Source organism: Anoplophora glabripennis, unplaced genomic scaffold (assembly GCF_000390285.2).
Source record: "Anoplophora glabripennis isolate ALB-LARVAE unplaced genomic scaffold, Agla_2.0 scaffold251, whole genome shotgun sequence".
In the NCBI taxonomy this organism is placed as follows: domain Eukaryota; kingdom Metazoa; phylum Arthropoda; class Insecta; order Coleoptera; family Cerambycidae; genus Anoplophora; species Anoplophora glabripennis.
The window spans coordinates 306987-326184 of NW_019416333.1; the positions used below are offsets into that span (position 1 = coordinate 306987).

At 31.4% G+C, this 19198-nt stretch overlaps 2 protein-coding genes across 2 annotated transcripts in view; both read right to left on the reverse strand.

Annotated features, from left to right (window-relative positions):
* Positions 1 to 19198, reverse strand: part of LOC108909526 (protein crumbs) — a 57298-nt gene that overhangs the window by 13265 nt on the left and 24835 nt on the right. Inside the window, exons 2-6 of the mRNA XM_018713896.1 lie at positions 7269 to 7427; positions 6879 to 7081; positions 6624 to 6819; positions 3624 to 4246; positions 2943 to 3279 (exon numbers count right to left, since the gene is read on the reverse strand). Of these exons, the coding sequence (XP_018569412.1) occupies positions 2943 to 3279; positions 3624 to 4246; positions 6624 to 6819; positions 6879 to 7081; positions 7269 to 7427 (1518 nt within the window). The remainder of the gene's footprint in view (positions 1 to 2942; positions 3280 to 3623; positions 4247 to 6623; positions 6820 to 6878; positions 7082 to 7268; positions 7428 to 19198) is intronic.
* LOC108909524 (non-specific lipid-transfer protein) lies at positions 10200 to 12251 on the reverse strand. Its single transcript, XM_018713895.2, has 2 exons — positions 12072 to 12251; positions 10200 to 12015 (listed from the first exon to the last, which is right to left on the reverse strand). The coding sequence occupies exon 2, from the start codon at positions 11994 to 11996 to the stop codon at positions 10380 to 10382; it is 1617 nt and encodes a 538-aa protein (XP_018569411.1). The 5' UTR covers positions 11997 to 12015; positions 12072 to 12251; the 3' UTR covers positions 10200 to 10379.

Here is a 19198-nt window from a genome sequence, read left to right on the forward strand (position 1 = left end):
GCTTACAAGTAGCATAAAACAACTTTATCATAAATGTACTTAACAGTAAAATGAAAAATTTAGAACAAACATTTCAAATAAGCAGTTTAAATTGCTGTAGCAGTATCTCTGGTAGATTGTAAGTGTATGCATTTTCAAATGCTTGTATATTTGTATGCACATTATTGTCAAAGTTTAACATTATCGTTTTTTCTTCTATATATTTTTTCAATACTTCAATGTGTGGAATGCCTTTCCAAGCTGAATAAACAAAACGTAACCAAAAAAAACCATACAGATTAGCAAAGCCACAAAGCACACAACACAAACTCTACTACCTTTGAACCCCGGTGCGCACAGACAAGAAAAATACCAGCCGTGATCGATACAGGTGCCAGAGTTTAGACATGGATCGAGGTGACATAGTCCTAATTCTATGTCGCAGTTCAAACCAGTCCAACCTGGTTCACAAGTGCAGTAGTAGCCACCCAGCTGTGGATTAAGTGGCTCGTAAGTGTACGGCAGCAGCAAAAATATGAATATATCTCGTGCAAATGTAGCAATAACGATACTTGATGATCGTAAGAAACTTTTGGTGCTTTTTAATCCGAAAATTTTCCACAGAAAAAATATGTAAGCAAAAAACATCAGCAAAATAATAAACTGTGCAAAAATGATGATCGATAAAAAATTATCATGCATAATTCTTCCAATAATGTACAGGAAAACTTAAACAGGGGGTCAGTTGTATACGAGTAATTGGAAAACCACAGATTCGTGGACTCAAAATAGGCAGATTTAGGCTAATTCACAAAATCACTTCGTTTGACTGCTAAATGGCCTCAAAGCTCATGAAAATTTTTTAAATTTTGTAAATAATTCGAATATGTATTATTCGATTTTGATTATATTTGGGGATTTGGGGGTGTGAACTTTTGCTTTCAATCTACAAATGTTGGTGTTATACAGAGTGTTTTTTAAAACTCACAACTCCTACAAAATTGATGTATGGCGAAAATGTCCGTTCAATATCGGGCAATAGTAACAACTATTTTTTATTTGATAGGTGATACCATTTGGAAGTTTTTGGGCCTATCATAGAATTTTGATTAAATGAGCGGTTTGGGTACAAAAGAATTCATCGATTTTGTAGGTTGACTGTAATTTCAGTTTGATCTTTAAGTCATTGTACCTGCCAATTCTTAATGAGGGTTTACTACGATAAGATGTACCACATGTAACTTCATTTTTCAATATGGATACACACATACGACGAGTTATTTACAATGTGCCTAATCTTATTGAAATAATAATAAATTGAGGTTATTAAATTTAATACAACTTATTATAAAAACTGATCAAAATGTGTGTTTCAGTGTTTAACGATGGTACAATGTTTTTGTGTGTCTTCATTATTAAATTTCAAATTCTCAAAAAGATGAGATTTGACAACAATGTATACCTTAACTAGAAAATATGTATGTGCTCAATTTTTGTATATAAAAAAATTACAAAAAATTTTCTAAACAAACTTATATGTGTTTCTAAAGGTCAAAGATAGCCTCCGTAGATATGACCCCCATTTAAAGTTGCACCTTGTATACTCATATGGAAAAAATTATATTATTTAGCTAATTGTAAGCAAAATTTTATTATTGTTTGTCGTCACGTTGCCAATATAGATTTGAAAAGTTATAAATAAATAGAAAGGTCGGTTACTCCACTACAGATTTAAAAAAAATTGATATTTCAACAGTCCTCTTGCTAGATTCCATATTTTGTAATACTTTTACAACATTGCGAAATTCTATTATTAAATAAATTCTTAACCTAATCTAACATTAAATAAATTCTCGCTTTGCTCGAGCTAGCGAATACTAATACCATTTCTATACTTCATTTACTTACGTAGTCTCGACAATCCGTAGCGCGATAACATGGATTACTGACACACTGCGACTGTATATCGCATCGAGGACCAGTCCAGCCGTCGAGGCAAGTACAAATTAATGCGATAATGCCACCGAGACAAAATCCACCGTTTTTACAGTAACTCTTTTTACAATGACTGACCGCATCACATGCAAGGCCTGGGTGGTGTTAATAGTAAGCGGCATGCAAGAAGTACGGAAGCAATAAAGAGAAGTTTGACCAGCGGTAGGAATGTTTAAAAAGGGTTGGACGGAAAGAGATTTAAGAAAAATAGTTTTTCAATCGTTATTAGTTCCAAATCACAATTAGATATATTAAATTTCGAATTGGAAATGTTTTGCAGCAATCTTTCAAAATATATAGCGCAGTATAAGTGATATGTTTAATACAGAAAGTATAAATCAAATTAAACAAAGTTGTATGCAACATAAATCCAAAATGAACGATATTCAAGTGTGATTCATTTTCTGTTGTTTTCATTGTTTCCCAAATTGCGCACTCTGTGCAAATTGTTGATTGGCACAAGTTTTCTATTAATGTTTGGTCTGCGGCATAACAGAATAATTCATTCGGATATTTGTTTTTTCCAGAAGACTAATCGGTTAAATTATTTGAACTTTTTTGACGTTCCTTAGAATATGCAATAAATAATATGATATTTACATGTAGGACTTCCTGCACACATTTTTCTAGGCGCTGTCCAATATTTAAACAATGTATATATGCAGACTACTCATTGTAGTCTCAAATAATCACTCACATGTGACGAAAATTCTTCAACAACGCAAACAATAGAAACATTACATATTCAACATATGGCACTTATACTGCAGACACCATTTTTATTATTATTATTTTAGTTTCGTGATGTATTCAGTTTTTAAATCACATTTGCCATAAAAAAATTAAAACTCTTTTCATCTCAGCTTTAAAAATATTTATCGATTAATATCATGTACTCGCATTCAACTATATTTAAACGTACAAGTTATTTTTATAATTAAGTATATAAAAAGTTTGTTTCTGCCTACCTGTAAAGCCAGGGGGGCACGTGCAGTTATAGCTTCCCCTATAGAGACCACAACTGCCTCCGTTCATGCAAGGGTTACTCGCGCAGATGGAATCCATGTTACAATTAGGGAACTCCCCGGGATATTCGGGCTTGCAAATGCAAATCGGCAAGCTTTCGTCATTAATGCAGTCTGCGTATGGAGGACAACTGCTAGGATCGCACTGCCGCTGCTGACTCTGTTCTACCTCACAATAATCTCCTAGGTAGCCCAGATGGCAATGACACTCAAATCCTCCGGATCGGCTAACGCACATGCCATTGTTGAAGCAAGGTTGAGACGCGCATTCGTCTACATTCTACAAAAAGAGAATTATTATCGTGATTGTCAATAATAATTTCCTTTATTTTCAATGAACATTATTGAACCCTCATGAACGCCAGAAATAACATTGTTAGAACCTGATTGCAATATTCAACATTTTGTCGTATCTCATAAGTATGAGTTAAAAATAAATTTGTTTTCATAAAAACCAATTGCTCAAAGTTTAGACGTCAATTGTATTCTGAATATCTGTATAGATAGCACCTTTGAGCATTCAAAGTTTTTAACAAAAACCGAGTGAAATTTGGCGATTAGTGGCAGATATGTATAAAAAATTGTGCAGATCCTTGTCGTTTTGATAAATTAATAAATACTTACAAATTGACAATGTCTTCCTCCAAATCCTGGCAAACATTGACACAAATAAGATCCGTACGTATCGAAACAAGTACCCTGATTTGAACAAGGGTTGTTCACGCATTCGTTTATGTTAATATTGCAGGTTCGTCCTTTGTAACCCGTATGAGTGCAGTCGCATGTGAAATTGTTGAAACCGTCGATGCAGAACCCTCCGTTGAGACAAGGACTCGAATTACACTCGTCCGTGTTGATCTCGCAGTTCAAACCGCTATATCCCGGCTTGCAATGGCACAAGACAGTATCCGTCTCCAAATCAACGTCGCAAGTACCCCCATTCAAGCATACGTTATTCCTACACTTGGGATGAATTTTTATCTCATATTCGCAGCGCCTTCCCGTGAACCCAGGAGCGCAGTGACAAGAGTAATCGCCGACTTCGTCCGGTATGCACGTGGCGGAATTCTTACATAAGGACGGATTCCGTTCACAAGGATTCCCTAGGTCGATCTCGCAATTTTTTCCCGTGTAACGGGGCAGGCAAGCGCAGGTGTAGGTCTGCTGACCGCTTAAGCAGGTACCATGCCGCATGCAAGGTTCGTGGAGGCAGTAGTCTTGGTTTACGATTTTTTCCCTCGGGACACCTAAAATCAAATGAATTAAACGATAAACAAAAATATACATCTGCATAATAAATATTAGCTGCAGATGTTACAGAAAAATTAGAACACTTATAGTAGCATTTAATCAGATTTAAAAGTTTTTAAAGTTGGCCCGTAAGTGGTTTAAGATCTTTGTACCCATATACAAAAGTTCCTTTCTGTAATTGTGCAAGGTTGGTACAATTTTATTGTATCTTATTTTAATCGTGTACATCCGAGGAATGTTTTAATTAATAATATGACTAAGTGGAAGATAAACATATTGGTATGAGTAAATATTTCTATTTAAAATATGTTTCTACAATATTGTCTTTGTTTCAATAAACATGAACAACATCAAAGCTTTCTTTTGAATAATGAAAGTACTTTCTACAATAGGCTCATTCACAAAATTTTATTTTTCCCTATTTTTATTCAAAATGTATAATAAATATGTTAACAATAAGTGTACCACAAGAAATTTGCATTTAAAAAAATTATTGCGGTCAAAAATTGAGGACATAGTGAGACCCGGCTGGGACTGCGTGACGTCAACACTTCCTTCGCCCGCCCGTGCCTATGCGACAGGCACTAAAAATCATCGACGCCGCGAGCCGCGAACAGAGATCAGCACCGATTTTGTTTTCCAAGAGACCACGCTTGTCGCTTAGTACTTCACAACTTAGTCTTAAAGTTTAAAGAGGAGGCGCTTGATAGTAATAATGCTCACAAATTTTTAGAATTTGCAAAGTGCCTGTTTGATGAAAAAATAGCTGGAAAAAAACACAAAAGGGCAAAGCAATAATAGTTTATTGCACGAAATGAGGTACGGGCGAGTTACCGCTTCTAGAGTGTATGCAAAACTATGGACGGGACTTTTAATAGAAAAAATATTTGGTGCGAAAGTATTGCAAACTTCGGATATGGAACGGGGTTTGCGATTAGAAAGAGAGGTACTAAAAGTCTTATCAGAAAACACTAAACAAAAATACAAGAAGGCTGGTATATTTTTATGTAAAGAATGCCCTATTGTAGGAGCCAGTCCTGACGCTATAAATAATAATGTTATAGTGGAAATAAAATGTCCTAGAAGCGAAATACCGTGAAAAATTATATTGATAAAGATGAAGACGTAAAATTAAAGTTTATGTATCAAGTACAGTTACAGATGCATTTGACAAAAATAATAGATGCCCTCTTTGTTGTAGCGTCTCCTGATTTTGAGGAGACTAAGGAGATTGTGATAAAACATATTCATTATAATAAAGACATGGTAAATCAACTATTAGACGAAATACAATCATTTTGGTGTAACTTTATACATAATAAATTATAGCTGTTAAATTAACTAATAATAAGTTTATTTTTTATTCGATTCTATACATACATATATCTGTAAATATACACTTTTTATATGTTAACTTATATGACATCTTTTATTAAATAATAAATAATAATAGCTGTTTGCCATTGTCTGTGAAGTTTCAAATCAGCTGGTAAACAAATAAAAACATTATTAGGAGTAGTCTTTGTTGTACTTTGACATTTAGGCACAACACAGTATTTGTAATGCGTTTTATCCATTATGAAATAATCTAATGTCTAATGTCGCTGTTATTTGTCCACACTATACGTTAAAGTAAAACACTAGTCACTCTCGCTCCACTGACAGCCGCGCCGTCCGCGTCCAGTGTAATGGCAATGCAGGTGGCTGGCAAACTGAGACTGGTAGCGCGAAGGAAGTGCTGACGTCACAGTCCCGTAGCTTCAATAATTATTTTCGATGTGATGCGGGCCGAATTTCTTATAGTATTTGATATCTATCGAATACAAATAACGTAGTCTTTCATATTATCTCATAAAAAAAAGTTCGAAAATAAGCCTATTGTAGAAACTCCCCCAGAATTAATATCTGTACTGTAATAAGCATTGCTCAATACAGCTTCTAAAGATTTTAATTTGCCTGCAACTGTAATTTATGTCAAAATATCGCGAATTACAGAAACCTGAGGCATTTTTCATAAATCAAACTACAAAAGAAATTAATAAAACACAATAAAATTCTATAGGATGATTCATAAAAATAGTGTCACCTCTTGGTGTAAAAGTATAAAATTAATAAAAACAACTTTTTAGTGCTCTTTGCAAAATTAATTGGACATACATAAGACCCAAACAATTTACGAATGACAACTTTTAATCTCATCAACTTCAAGTTTGTCAGGGAATATCAAAATGACTGAACCGATTTTATGATTTTTCATATTGAAAATAGACAAAAGAAACAATAAAATATTTGGCCACATTTGTAATTCCTATATGCAAATTGTCCTAGATACTGGATTTATATTATGAAATACTGACGAATATGTATACTTACAGCTGTCGTAGGGTATCGGACATTCTTCGAATACTACGTTGTGATTAGGAGAGATAATATTGGGATCAAAAACAACAGAAGGTCCTTCCAAAATGCAACCATTGAACTGTTTTCCAATTAAAAGTACCGCTGCTCCTTCATTATATAGGCCAGGGCTAACGAGTAATTCGTTCCGATATGTAGAGTTGGCTATTACCTAAAATACGTTATTAAATCATTCAAATTTGTTTTAGATAAGTGTGTGGTAATATTTACCGATGTTTCTCCATCAACATCGATGGTTAAGTTGCCCAGTCGGTACTGCAAGTAAACTGTGTGCCATTTATTGTCTAAAAAATTGCCTAGAATAACGTGATCGTATACTTTTCCACCAGTTTTAGCTGAAAATATGATTCCCTCCGAGTCTACGGCCAGTTTGATCAGGTCTTCGTTTTGTTTCTGAGAAAATAAGCTACCACCTGGAACAATAATATAAAATATATAACATCATTAGATCGATGAACAAACTCGCTCATTTTTTTACTATTACTTTAAGTTTCCGAGTTTAATTTGGTAGAAAACTAAATAAAATTAATGATGTAATAAAACGAAAAAATAATAAAATGTACTATTAAAAATGAGGGGCATTTGCTCAATTATACTTACCGTAACATGTTCGAAAACTCAATCCGGTTTGTTTTTTTAGAGAGATTATAGTATGCAGTCTTAAATAAGATGAACCGTTGAAGTAGGCTTCGGACTGGTTTGACGGACCAATATTTACCCCACTACTGTACGTATATATGTCAGATACGTAAAATAGTACTGAAAATGAAACAGAGCAAGGTTATAATTTTTTTGTCATTTTTTACATTGTACTAATAAAATAATCAATGGCAGCTGGTGCAGAGGGACACTGGGGTGGCGCCCTCCCAAGGAATTTTCACAGCAATAAAATTTAATTTACAATGTTATCTGGATAATTAAATAAATGAATCTTATGAAACACATTAAAAAGGAAATGTTAAATTTGTAATGTGCAGTCAATTTACATCAACTTGCAAAAATCATTTGAAAAACTCTTGAATACGTTGGCTCAGCGTAGCTTGCTTCTACATATGCAACGTGATTACAATGGTGATCATGGTCGCAGAGCAGTGAAAGACGGAGTGGGAGTAGCGCATATTTACTATGCACTTTGGCTCTGTTTAGTCTAACCCTAACCAAATAGTAGTTATTCGCGGTTTTTTTCTTATTAAACGTAATTTGTTCAGGCGAGGTGTAAAATTTTGTTACTCATGCTTCTTGTGTATTTTTTAAAAGATTGTAAAAATTTAAATTGATTGTAAAGATAGACTAACAGTAAAGATATTGAAAAATCAATGGTGCCAGAAATACCAAACATTAATGGAAAAGTATAATTGAAAAGTTTATTTTGGCCAAAAGCAGAATGGATTTTCACTATAAAAAATAGTGTTGAACACATTTTCCCTATATTTCAATAGTACTTAAAATAAAATTACTCAATTATATTTAATTTTTTTTCCATACTTTATACCTAAATTTTTCCGCCTTCCCTGGTATGGAAGTCAAGAGCCGCCCCTGAAAATATACATGGTGGTCCACGAACTAATAGTGTAAAAGTAAACAAAAAAGTTTGTATAAACATTAGTCTAGAAATGCGCTGTTTTCGAGATATAGGCCTTGAAGAAAAAACAATTTTTTAAATATTTAAGGAACACATAATGACTTTTTTATTATTTTCTAATGAACTCTGTTAAAATCTTGTGTCACGTAAGTTTTTTAAAATTTAACAAGAGTAAAAAAAAATTTTTTAAATTAAATTCTGCTGCTAATTAATATTACTATATTTCAATTCAGTCAATGAAAAAAAGTTCGGTAAAATTTTAGGGGTGAGTCGTCCCCAATGAACATCTTGTAGTGCTTCAATTAACTTTAAATCATAGTCAAAAAAGACCATTAATAAACCTAAATCGTGTACCAAATTTGGATCTTCTACGGTAAAGTGTTGTAGATATTTTTTTTTTTTTTCGAAATTTAGGGCCATACTTTGGGGTCTAATAACTCCTCAGGCGCGCAACTTCACCCTGTATAGTGTCCACCATCAGATTCTACACATAACCATACTTTTTTCTTAGTTACAATATTTCACTTGAAAATTATTATTTCCAATTTTATCTGCAACTTCGTTAAAAATAATTTTCCAAGGTTTGTTATTCTTTCTTTATTTATTTATTTTTGCTTATAACAATGTTAAACCATAGTTTTATAGTACGCGAAGCACAAAGGCTCCATCTATCGCGCTGACTTCCACTATGCCATTCAAATGGCTACTACGGTGGAAGCGACCTGCTAAAATTTGCCAGGTACTTTTTATTGCATGAATGTCACCCATCCTAGCTGTTGTACTGGGTGTCGCGAATGTAATTCAATGCCGGTAGGGGCAAATAGCCCTCGGAGTAGTTGTTTTTCGCGGGACTGACGACTTAAATAGTTTTATATTTTTTTTTATGTTCAAAACCAGGTTTTTATAAACGTTTTACTTATTTTCACTTAAAGACTGTCTTCTTGTTTGTGCATTTCCCCATAAGACTTATGTTATTTAGGTTGAACATCAATTATTTTAATTATATCGTGAAATATTTGAAAAGTTGCCACCTTTTCTTCTCTTTTAATAAAGGAATATGCAATTTATTAAAATCTATCAAGCTTGTTCTTTAATCACGATAACTTTTACGTTTCATTAAAAAAAATTTCAATACAGTTTAGAAACATATTCAAATTATCGCAGTACCGACTACATATAAATATTTGTATAATTATATTTAGTGATGTTTCACGGTCAAATGGAAAAACAATATTTTTGTTTTTATAATGTAATACACTACACAATAATTTTGATATAATGTACTTGCTATCTTGATTCTTGACCCTCACGATAAATATCACTTATCTGTAATAATAAGTATTTGATGCTGATTGCTGTACGTTATAAGCTACATGCCAGAATTTTAACCACATATTTAAATCATTAAAAGTTACATTAGGGTAAAAAATTGTACGTAACCTCACTTTTGTCTGAAGTTGTGTTCGCATGAAAATAAGATTAACACGTTGCTAATGAGTGAAAGAAATACCAGTCATATAAAAGAATGTTTTATGGAATAATTTACTGTATTAAAATTTTTTATTAACAGAAATAGTATCACTAATTCCCATGTTTTGTGCCTCATTTCTTTATTAGTAACTCAACTAAGTGTTTCAACTAATACTTCAGTAGCAGGGTAACAAAAATTTATAATCGCATAAAATTATATTATCTTCAAAACTAAAAAAAAAATAATTACGATGAAAAATGTTGCTTTTAACGACTTAAAATTTTGAAACACCCTGTATGTAAATTTACTTAACATAGTTCTACTTTTTCTCCTCTGTGTAATTATTTCTAACTGCTTCTGTATTTAATAACTTTTATCTTGTAAAATTGAACGAAATGGATAGAAAATTCTTTAAATATAATGACCACAAATAAGAATAAAAAGCAATACATTTTAAAATTTATTAAAGACAATTATATAAAATAACAACCAATAAAACAGGAAAATACATATCAATTATATTAATATGCTAATATAAAAAAACCTTTACCGTTAGTTACTTTATAATTATTTGTGCTTAACTGTAATAAAAATTATAATCAACAACACAATTACCATGTAATTAAACAGTAACAGTAATAATATCAACGAAGATTTCTTATAACTTGGCCCTTAAATCCTCAATCTTTTTGGCTGCGGTCCTTTGTAGTTCAGTCAATTTCACAGCCAGTCCAATATTCCCTTGAATCTTCACCTTCCCCTGGAAAAACGCCTTCTGTGGCGGAATTTTACCGGTGAGGAGTTCAATAACATCGCTATCTTTAACAATAAATGTAACATCAGGTTTATCCTTGCCGTTAAACTCAATTTTTCCTTTGCCGGTTTTACAGTTAATGACCCAAGTGCCTGTATCACCATTAGCTTTAGCGACTTTCAATGCATATATGCCCCTGTGATTTTCTATCAAGCCTTCTTCATCATCTTCCATGGCCTGTTGGAGAATCTTCATGTACGGAGTTACGATAAAACCGCTATCACTAACTGCGGCAGCAGTTCTACGAATCCCAACGTTCCTGTTGGCATATTCTGGAAAGCCTAATTGATATAATGCGACGACGACGGCACCACCTAATCCAATGTTGTGTTGCAAAGCCAATTTAGCGTTAGCAACTTGCCTTCGTTCTGCTTCACCTCTCAACTGCCAGCAAAGCTCTGAGCATTGAGCTAAGCCAGTTGCTCCCAGCGGGTGCCCTTTGGAAATAAGACCACCGCTTGGATTTACTACGAATTTTCCCCCATAAGTATTATCGCCTCTGTCTATGAATTCTCCTGCCCTTCCGGGAGGACAGAGCCCTAGGGCCTCGTATGTGATCAGTTCGTTAGCTGAGAAGCAATCGTGAAGTTCCACCACTTGGACATCTGAAGGGTCCTTGTTCGTTTTACGAAAAACCCTTTCAGCTGCAGTTTTTGACATATCGTATCCCACGATTTTCATATGACTGTTGTCGAGAAACGTAGAAGGTAAATCCGTTACCATTTCCATAGCCAAAATTTCTACAGCTTGCCTTTCTAGCCCGTGTCTTCTTACGAATGTTTCTGATGCCAATATGGCGGCTGCAGCTCCGTCACTTGTTGGACAACACTGAAGTTTAGTGAGTGGTCCATATATTTTCGGAGATTTTAGTATCTGATCCAAAGTATACTCGTCTTGGAACTGGGAGTATGGATTGTTAATGGAATGTTTGTGATTCTTGTAAGCGATTTTGGCAAAGTGTTCTGCTTTAGTCCCATATCGTTTCATATGCTCAATAGCCGCATTGCCAAACATTTGAGCAGTTATTGGAGATCCATCAATATCTGCTAGATTTGACATGGCTTCTATGTGCTTTTCCATTGGGTTTGACCTGTCCATGAATTTCGAAGAAAGACTGCCTCGTTCCATTTTCTCGAATCCAAGGGCAAGAGCGCAGTTATATTTACCAGATTCTACTAATTCCTTGGCTAGCATTAAGGCACTCGATCCGGTGGAGCAATTATTATTTACATTGAAGATGGGAATACCTGTCATGCCCACTTCATATATCACTCTCTGTCCACTGGTGGAGTCTCCATAAACGTACCCCGCTGTGGCCAATTCTACTTCCGACATGTGAATATTAGCGTCAGTTAAGGCAGCTGTGATGGCTTGTTTGCCCCATTGTGGGTAATCATCAGTTCTTTTTCCAGGTTTCTCAAATTTGGTCATACCGACTCCTATTACAAATACTCTTCCCATTTTGATAGTTGTAAAATTTCTAAAAACATGAGTAAATTAATATTAGATGTATTTTGAAAACAGAAAACAACTTACATTTAAACAGGTCACTCAATTTCTCTTTTTATTACTGTGGAATACACCGTTGCAATAATGTTTCAATGTTTTAGACTTTGAACACTAGTCAAACATGATTTTTACAGTACAAAGTTAACCCCACGATGCCGATAATTGTCAACTTTCGTTTGGAAATGATAACCAGGCAATCACATCAGACGTCAGTATGGAGTTTATGACGTTTAAGTGTTAAGTGCATTGACACCGTTGCCAGTTGTATGAGAAATCTAATGTTTAATACTAAATCAGTTTGTCGGCAGAATCGGTGCCAACTTTGTCGGTTCAACGCAAGCTTATAAACATCTGGGACACTAGAGGGCAGATGATTCTTCGACCTATTCGCATGGACAAAGCAAAAAAATGAAGTAATAATTTATTGACTCACAATTAACTAACTTCTCCAAAAAATATATAAGAAAATCATGATGTAAATAAACCATTTCTTGTTTCGTTTTTTCTCATAATTCTAGAATTTGCCACTAGGTGACGCTGCATGCTGAAATTGGCTATAGGTAACCTTACGCAACTTGCCTTTGTCCCAAATCTCGCCAATGAATACTTATTTTCGAGGTTTCACAATCATATAGTTGTTTTTCAATACACATATATTTGATTCATGATCATACGTTGAAATGTATAAACGCAATATTATTTTAATACGTCTTAAAGACAGCTGAAAAACTTATTTACTAAGTTTATTAATTTCTATTTTTTAATAACAATATAATAACAATATCAAAAGTATAATATTTCGTAATATCAATTAAATTAAGGTTCTGTTTATTTAAGAAACATTTGGGATACCTGGTAGTTTAGTGCGAAATACTGATTCAGAAAAAATGTGGCAACTATGTTACTTTTATGATACCATCAACCATTAACATTCAAAGAAAGTACGATGTTATAAAATAATCATTTAATATTGGAAACGGGCTGTTAAGGACGGGATTTTGTACAAAAAAAATCGCCCAGCGTGAGTCACGAAACGGGACCCCGGCAGGTGCTGCTCTAGCGGCCAACGCTTCAAGTCTAATAATTTACACTGCAACCATATTCGCCCGATTTTTCAGGAACGGCTCCAATTTGTTTACATACAATCTTATAAGGAAAGAGAGTAAATATTTTATTAATCAGTAATAGATTATCGAGGACAATAATATTTTTTTATTGAATAGGCAATAATTTTTAGTTAATAAGCTTAAACAATCTTATAATTACTATTCCTTCATTATAAAAACAGAAATACGGTTTTTAAAATTACATGTAGTTTCTTCTTCAAAAGTGACGTTAAAACACGTATAACATGGAATAGTCAACAGTCTAATGTTTATATTTTCACATTAACAATCCGATAATGTAAATTAACTGCTATTTTCAGTAAAAAAATATATACCTAACCTGAAATATTTTTTTACTTTGGCGAGTCGTATTAACTTAAAAACACTGCTTAATTACTAAAATATATAGAATCTTGCTATTAATTGCGTTTGGAGAATAATATGTATAGGCATAAAATATATATATAATATTACTGTATGTATTTAGTCCATTGAAATGAAGGCTGAACCTCCATTTTTTCCTCTGTCGATCAAACCTGGGCGCAAATATGTTTTCGACCCTCAGGAATCCGAATACGCAAAAATTTTTGACCTAGGTGATCAGGCAAGGGGTCAAAAGGTCAAAAACCCGTAAAAATAAGGTTTTTCGCAAATATCTCGTAAACTACGGCAAGTAGCAAAAAAATAATTGCACCATCGTGTTCCCAGGGAAATTTTACATCGATTTTATGCTATTGCTTATTAAAATTAAATAAATTTATGTCATGTTTTGGACAATTACCAAGCAATATAATGCGATTTCAAATATAATTAGCCTGCAGTTATAGTGGATCTGAATTCAATTGCCAGATACACTATTTTTTTTGCTACTTACTTTAATTTTTAAATGGAAAACCAAAAATAATACTAATGAAGAACAGAAAAAAAACTTTTTTAGAACGAAATACTTATTGCAAAAATGAAATATAGTGCTCTGAAAAATCGACTTGTAAAGCTTATTCTACAAATACTAAAAAAGTCAAAATTTGTATAAACAATTGTTCCCAGAATGACAACTTTTTATTTCTAAATTTTGAAGACTTTTGAAGAATTGAATAATGAATAAAATAAGCCTAGTAGTCCGGGCGAATTAGGTTTTTTTTCAAAAATCGGGCCTAAATCTAATCTAAATAAATTTTAGTGTCATCTAGACACTTGAAGGAACACAGGAAAATTTGGAAAATAATTTTTAACTTGACTTTTGTTAAAGTTATTCAATTGTTAATGAACTAATTTTTCGTGGATCTTTCATAAAATTTGTTGTAAAAGTTTAAATAATGTATCTAAAAATTTTTTTCTTTCTCGAAGGTCTTTTTATATACATAATAAACAAGATTCCGTTGTAAAAGTTTATAACAATTTTATCATTTGTTTATAATGATTTTTAAAGTTAACAAAAAATGAAAAATCCGGGAAATGTTATAAATTTTTTTTTTACCAAATGTTTGATTTTACTTGTTTTTCTATTAATATATTGCGTTTATTAACTTAGCTATAACAAATTTATAAACAAATGGACAAGTTTAATATTTTTGAAACATTTTTTTGCTATTTTATTGTCTTGGTAAAATAATGATTTTTAAAAACAAAAATTTTTCTTGAATAAATTTTTTAATTGTTTATAATCGTTTTTTTGATTTATTTGTCATTTAAATTATTTATTAAGAATTTTTTTTTAAATCATCATTTGCTATTATCAATATAATTACAAAAAAAAAATTATTCAAATTTTCATTGTTTATTTTATAACTCAAAAGTTCATTGTATTCCGTAAATATCTTCCAGGCTGCACAATTGGTTAAAATTTTGAGTTTCTGCTCTTACAAAAGTTAAGTGTTTAATTAAAAATAGACAAAATTGAAGAAAACAACAAGAAGAATATAAAATATTGACATTAGTTAGAAAAAAAGTACAGAAAACCCAGAAAATGTACCCTTAATCGTGTGATAATTTAAACAAATAAAAAAACATCGTAAACAAATGGAATAAAAAATATAAAAAAATTTTTATTGAGTAGTCCAGTAGTTACTCTATAAAATTGTCTTAAATAGTGGAATCCGTAACTTCAATAGTTTAAAAGTTTTAGTCATTTAAAGAATTAGATAATGCATTTTTTTATAAACAAATGTTTATAAAAATAGAACCATTGTAGATATGAAGCAGGTAAAAAAATTCATGTTATAGATCAATAAATTATCTAAAAGATCTACCTGAATGTCAAAGACCGTATCATCAATAGTTTAGAAATTATAACAATTTATAAGTTTATAAAATAGGTGACCGTTTCAGCTTTGATGTGATAAAGTATTTAAAAATGCAATAAAAATTAGAAAAAAATGTTATTTACCACTTTGATGCACATAGCTGTATTTATAATTCGTTAAAGTTACGAAAAAAAAATAAAATGAAAATCAGAATTTGTTTATAACAAATTGTTTATAAAATAAACAATGAAAATTTGAATAAATTTTTTTTTTATAATTATATTGATAATAGCAAATGATGATTTAAAAAAAAATGATTTCTTAATAAATAATTTAAATGACAAATAAATATAAAAAACGATTATAAACAATTAAAAAATTTATTTAAGAAAAATTTTTGTTTTTAAAAATCATTAATTTACCAAGACAATAAAATGGCAAAAAAATGTTTCAAAAATATTAAACTTGTCCATTTGTTTATAACAAATTTATAAACAAATAACGTTAAAATTTTTTTAGCTAAGTTAATAAACGCAATATATTAATAGAAAAACAAGTAAAATCAAACATTTGGTAAAAAAAAATTTTTATAACATTTCCCGGATTTTTCATTTTTTGTTAACTTTAAAAACTCATTATAAACAAATGAAAAAACTTTTATAAACTTTTACAACGGAATCTTGTTTATTATGTATATAAAAAGACCTCCCAGAAAGAAAAAAATTTGTAGATACATTATTTAAACTTTTACAAGTTTTATGAAAGATTAATTCATTAACAATTGAATAACTAAGAAAAGTCAAGTTAAAAATTATTTTCCAACTGGGCTGTGTTCCTTCAAGTGTCTAGATGACACTATAATTTATTTAGATTTTTAAATTAATATCGAATACTATAAAAAAATTATTTTGTGTTGCACACTTTGCTTGGAGGCGACGCGACGATGCGGAAACCGCCGCGCGAAGCCATATTTTCAACGTCAAATTAAAATTATAAATAATGGAGCTACAATTCCGGGAGTCCTGACTTATTTTGCTGAAATTTTCTCCTCTTTCAGGATCTTTTTTGAAATTTCAGCTATCTTCAATATTTTTTTAGTTATAGCTAAAAAAGGAGACTCCCTTTTTTCTCTTCGTTTTTTGTTTATAACAATTGCTATTTTTAATTGCGGATAAATTAAAAAATACTTCTTTCTCAGAATTTAATTCCGAATCCAATGTACTAACAACCATATTTTTAGGATTACAATAACTATTTTTCGCAGAAAACTCACTTCTCGACTAGACTAGTGGTTTCCTTCTTATCGGTAAGTAGCTACTGATTTGTAGATTGAAAAAGAAATCTACCTGAGCCAGACCAATTTTTAAGCTGTAAATTTATTTTGAAACTACCAAGGCTACAACATAAATAACGATTTTATGTGGGACACCCTGTACGTAAAATTTAATCTTATTCTAATAAAGAAACATTCGTACATATTATTGGTTTTTTATGCGTTATATTTTCGTACTACTTAAGCTTTACAAAATCTTATTACTTAGGTACTTTTAAAAAATTACCCATATTTATAAATAAAAGATAATATCAGACCATTATAAGCCCCGTATTCTTTAAATAGTGTTTTCCGCAAAAACAAATAATTTCAAACATTTAATAACTGAATATTCTAAAGCTTATCAAATAATAGGAATGTTATGTCATGCCACCTGAGTATTTTCAAAGACGCCGCAGTAAAACGAATAAACAGGTGCAAAAAACGATCAAATCAATAAGGTTTTAGGTACTGAAATCTACGAAAATACTATCTTTTTTATATATAATTCCACATGTAAATATTCTTATAACATTTACTTGCTTAGTCCTACATATAAAATTGTTTACTTTTATTTATAAGTACGTGAAAATAATTGTTAAAGTGTGGGGTTAGGATAACATCAAACGCATGTTTTACAAACGCTTTTTTTAGTTATTATTTTATTTGGGTAAATTTAAATGGTAACAATGAATAAACAAAACATCAAGGATTTTATTTTTGTGTTTACTTTTGTTCTACACGTTTTACTTTTAAAGATTTCAGTACCTAAACACGCCAGAAATTTCAGTATTTCTCGGCCAAGAATATGGCCACCTTATGCTTTATTTTAGCACGCATTTTTAATAAGCCAACTCTGTGTTTTCGCTTTCATTTTCAAGGGTAGCGACACCTGTGACAAAGTATACAAACTAATTATACCTACAAATTCTTGTTTGAGATAGAAATCACTAAAATTCTGGTTTAAGTATAGAATAAACATGGAGTCGTGTTTAAAATCACAGATCAAGAAAAGACATAGATAAATAATTCAGGGTATTTGTTTGAATCTCAAATGATTCATGTTTATATTTACTATTCCCCGTGTTGTGATTGGTTCATTTAAGTTTCGCGCCACTTTTACGCTCAAATTTTGACATTTTCCAGAAAATTCGAGCTCGCCATTGTTGTGTTTCGTAGTGTAATCTAATGTTTTTGCGTTTTTAATGATTTCGTGCTTGTTAGTAAGATTTTTTCCAGTGAAAAAAGTATTAAACAATGCCGAAGAAGTGCTATATTTGCAATATGTACCAAATGAAACAAAATCAACGATCGTTCCATAAATAACAATAATCATAGACGTAGCAATAAATGTTGGGGTTAAATTTAAATATTTCGCTTTGACAAAATTTAAGTGCCAAAAAGCATTAGTAAATCAGATAAACCAAGGCGTAAACAGATAATAGATTTTTTTATATGTTACAGATTTCCGAAAAATCTTCTAATTAGAAGACAGTGGTTTAGAAGCTTAGGAATTCCATATACAGAAACAGTATCTATATATACCTATATATGCTCTGACCACTTTTGTAATAAAATGTAGGATAATATTCTTAGGATAAAGCATAAGTTAACAAAAAATATATTATTTCATAATCAATAAACATCTATTTGAGTAATATGGTTGTCTTTTTTCATTCATAACATTCATTCGATAGAGACAACCTAAAAAATAAACCAATTGACAGCTTTATTAGGGACAAACTTTAACTCCAGTAATATAGCCGTAACACGCAATGTAAAAATCTACATGTAATTCTATATAAAATATATAATTAAACCTGTTCTAATATTTATAAAAATTCACACATATGTGTTTGTGATAGGAAGGGTTAATGACCTACTCTATAAAAATGAATTATAATTTTAAAATATGGCCAATCTTTTAGTTTCCTAAATTTTATAAATTCTATGTAAGAGTTGATACTAAATTTTACACCGTGTCGTAAGCTATTAAAATTAAAACTAGGATATACCCACCCAAATGGAATTTAAATACTTTGTTTTGTTAAAATCTCGTGAAAATCATATTAATTAACAGCTTAACAGTATGATGAAATGTATAATTCCTTTTGTATATAAATGAGAGTAAAATTGTGTCAGTAGATCATCTCAACCGTATTCCAGGAAGAAGTAAATGTAGGGGACTGTGGAGTTCATAAGTAATAAAATAGGTTGAAGAAAAGTTAAATAATCTCATAGATACCTTAAGAAATAAAACACGCTTTCTTAACATACCTATTACACCATATTTTCCCTAGTTTATCTGCGGAAAATAAAATTTACAATTATAATTATTAAACTTGTTATTTTAGTTGCAATCAGCCCCTATAAAATGATACGCCACTGCCCATGAGGGAATGTAAACACAACTTCCTCACCCTTCCGATGAACTATTTTGGCTTCAAGCCACATAGGTATAAATTATGTATCTATGTCTTTTCTTGATCTGTG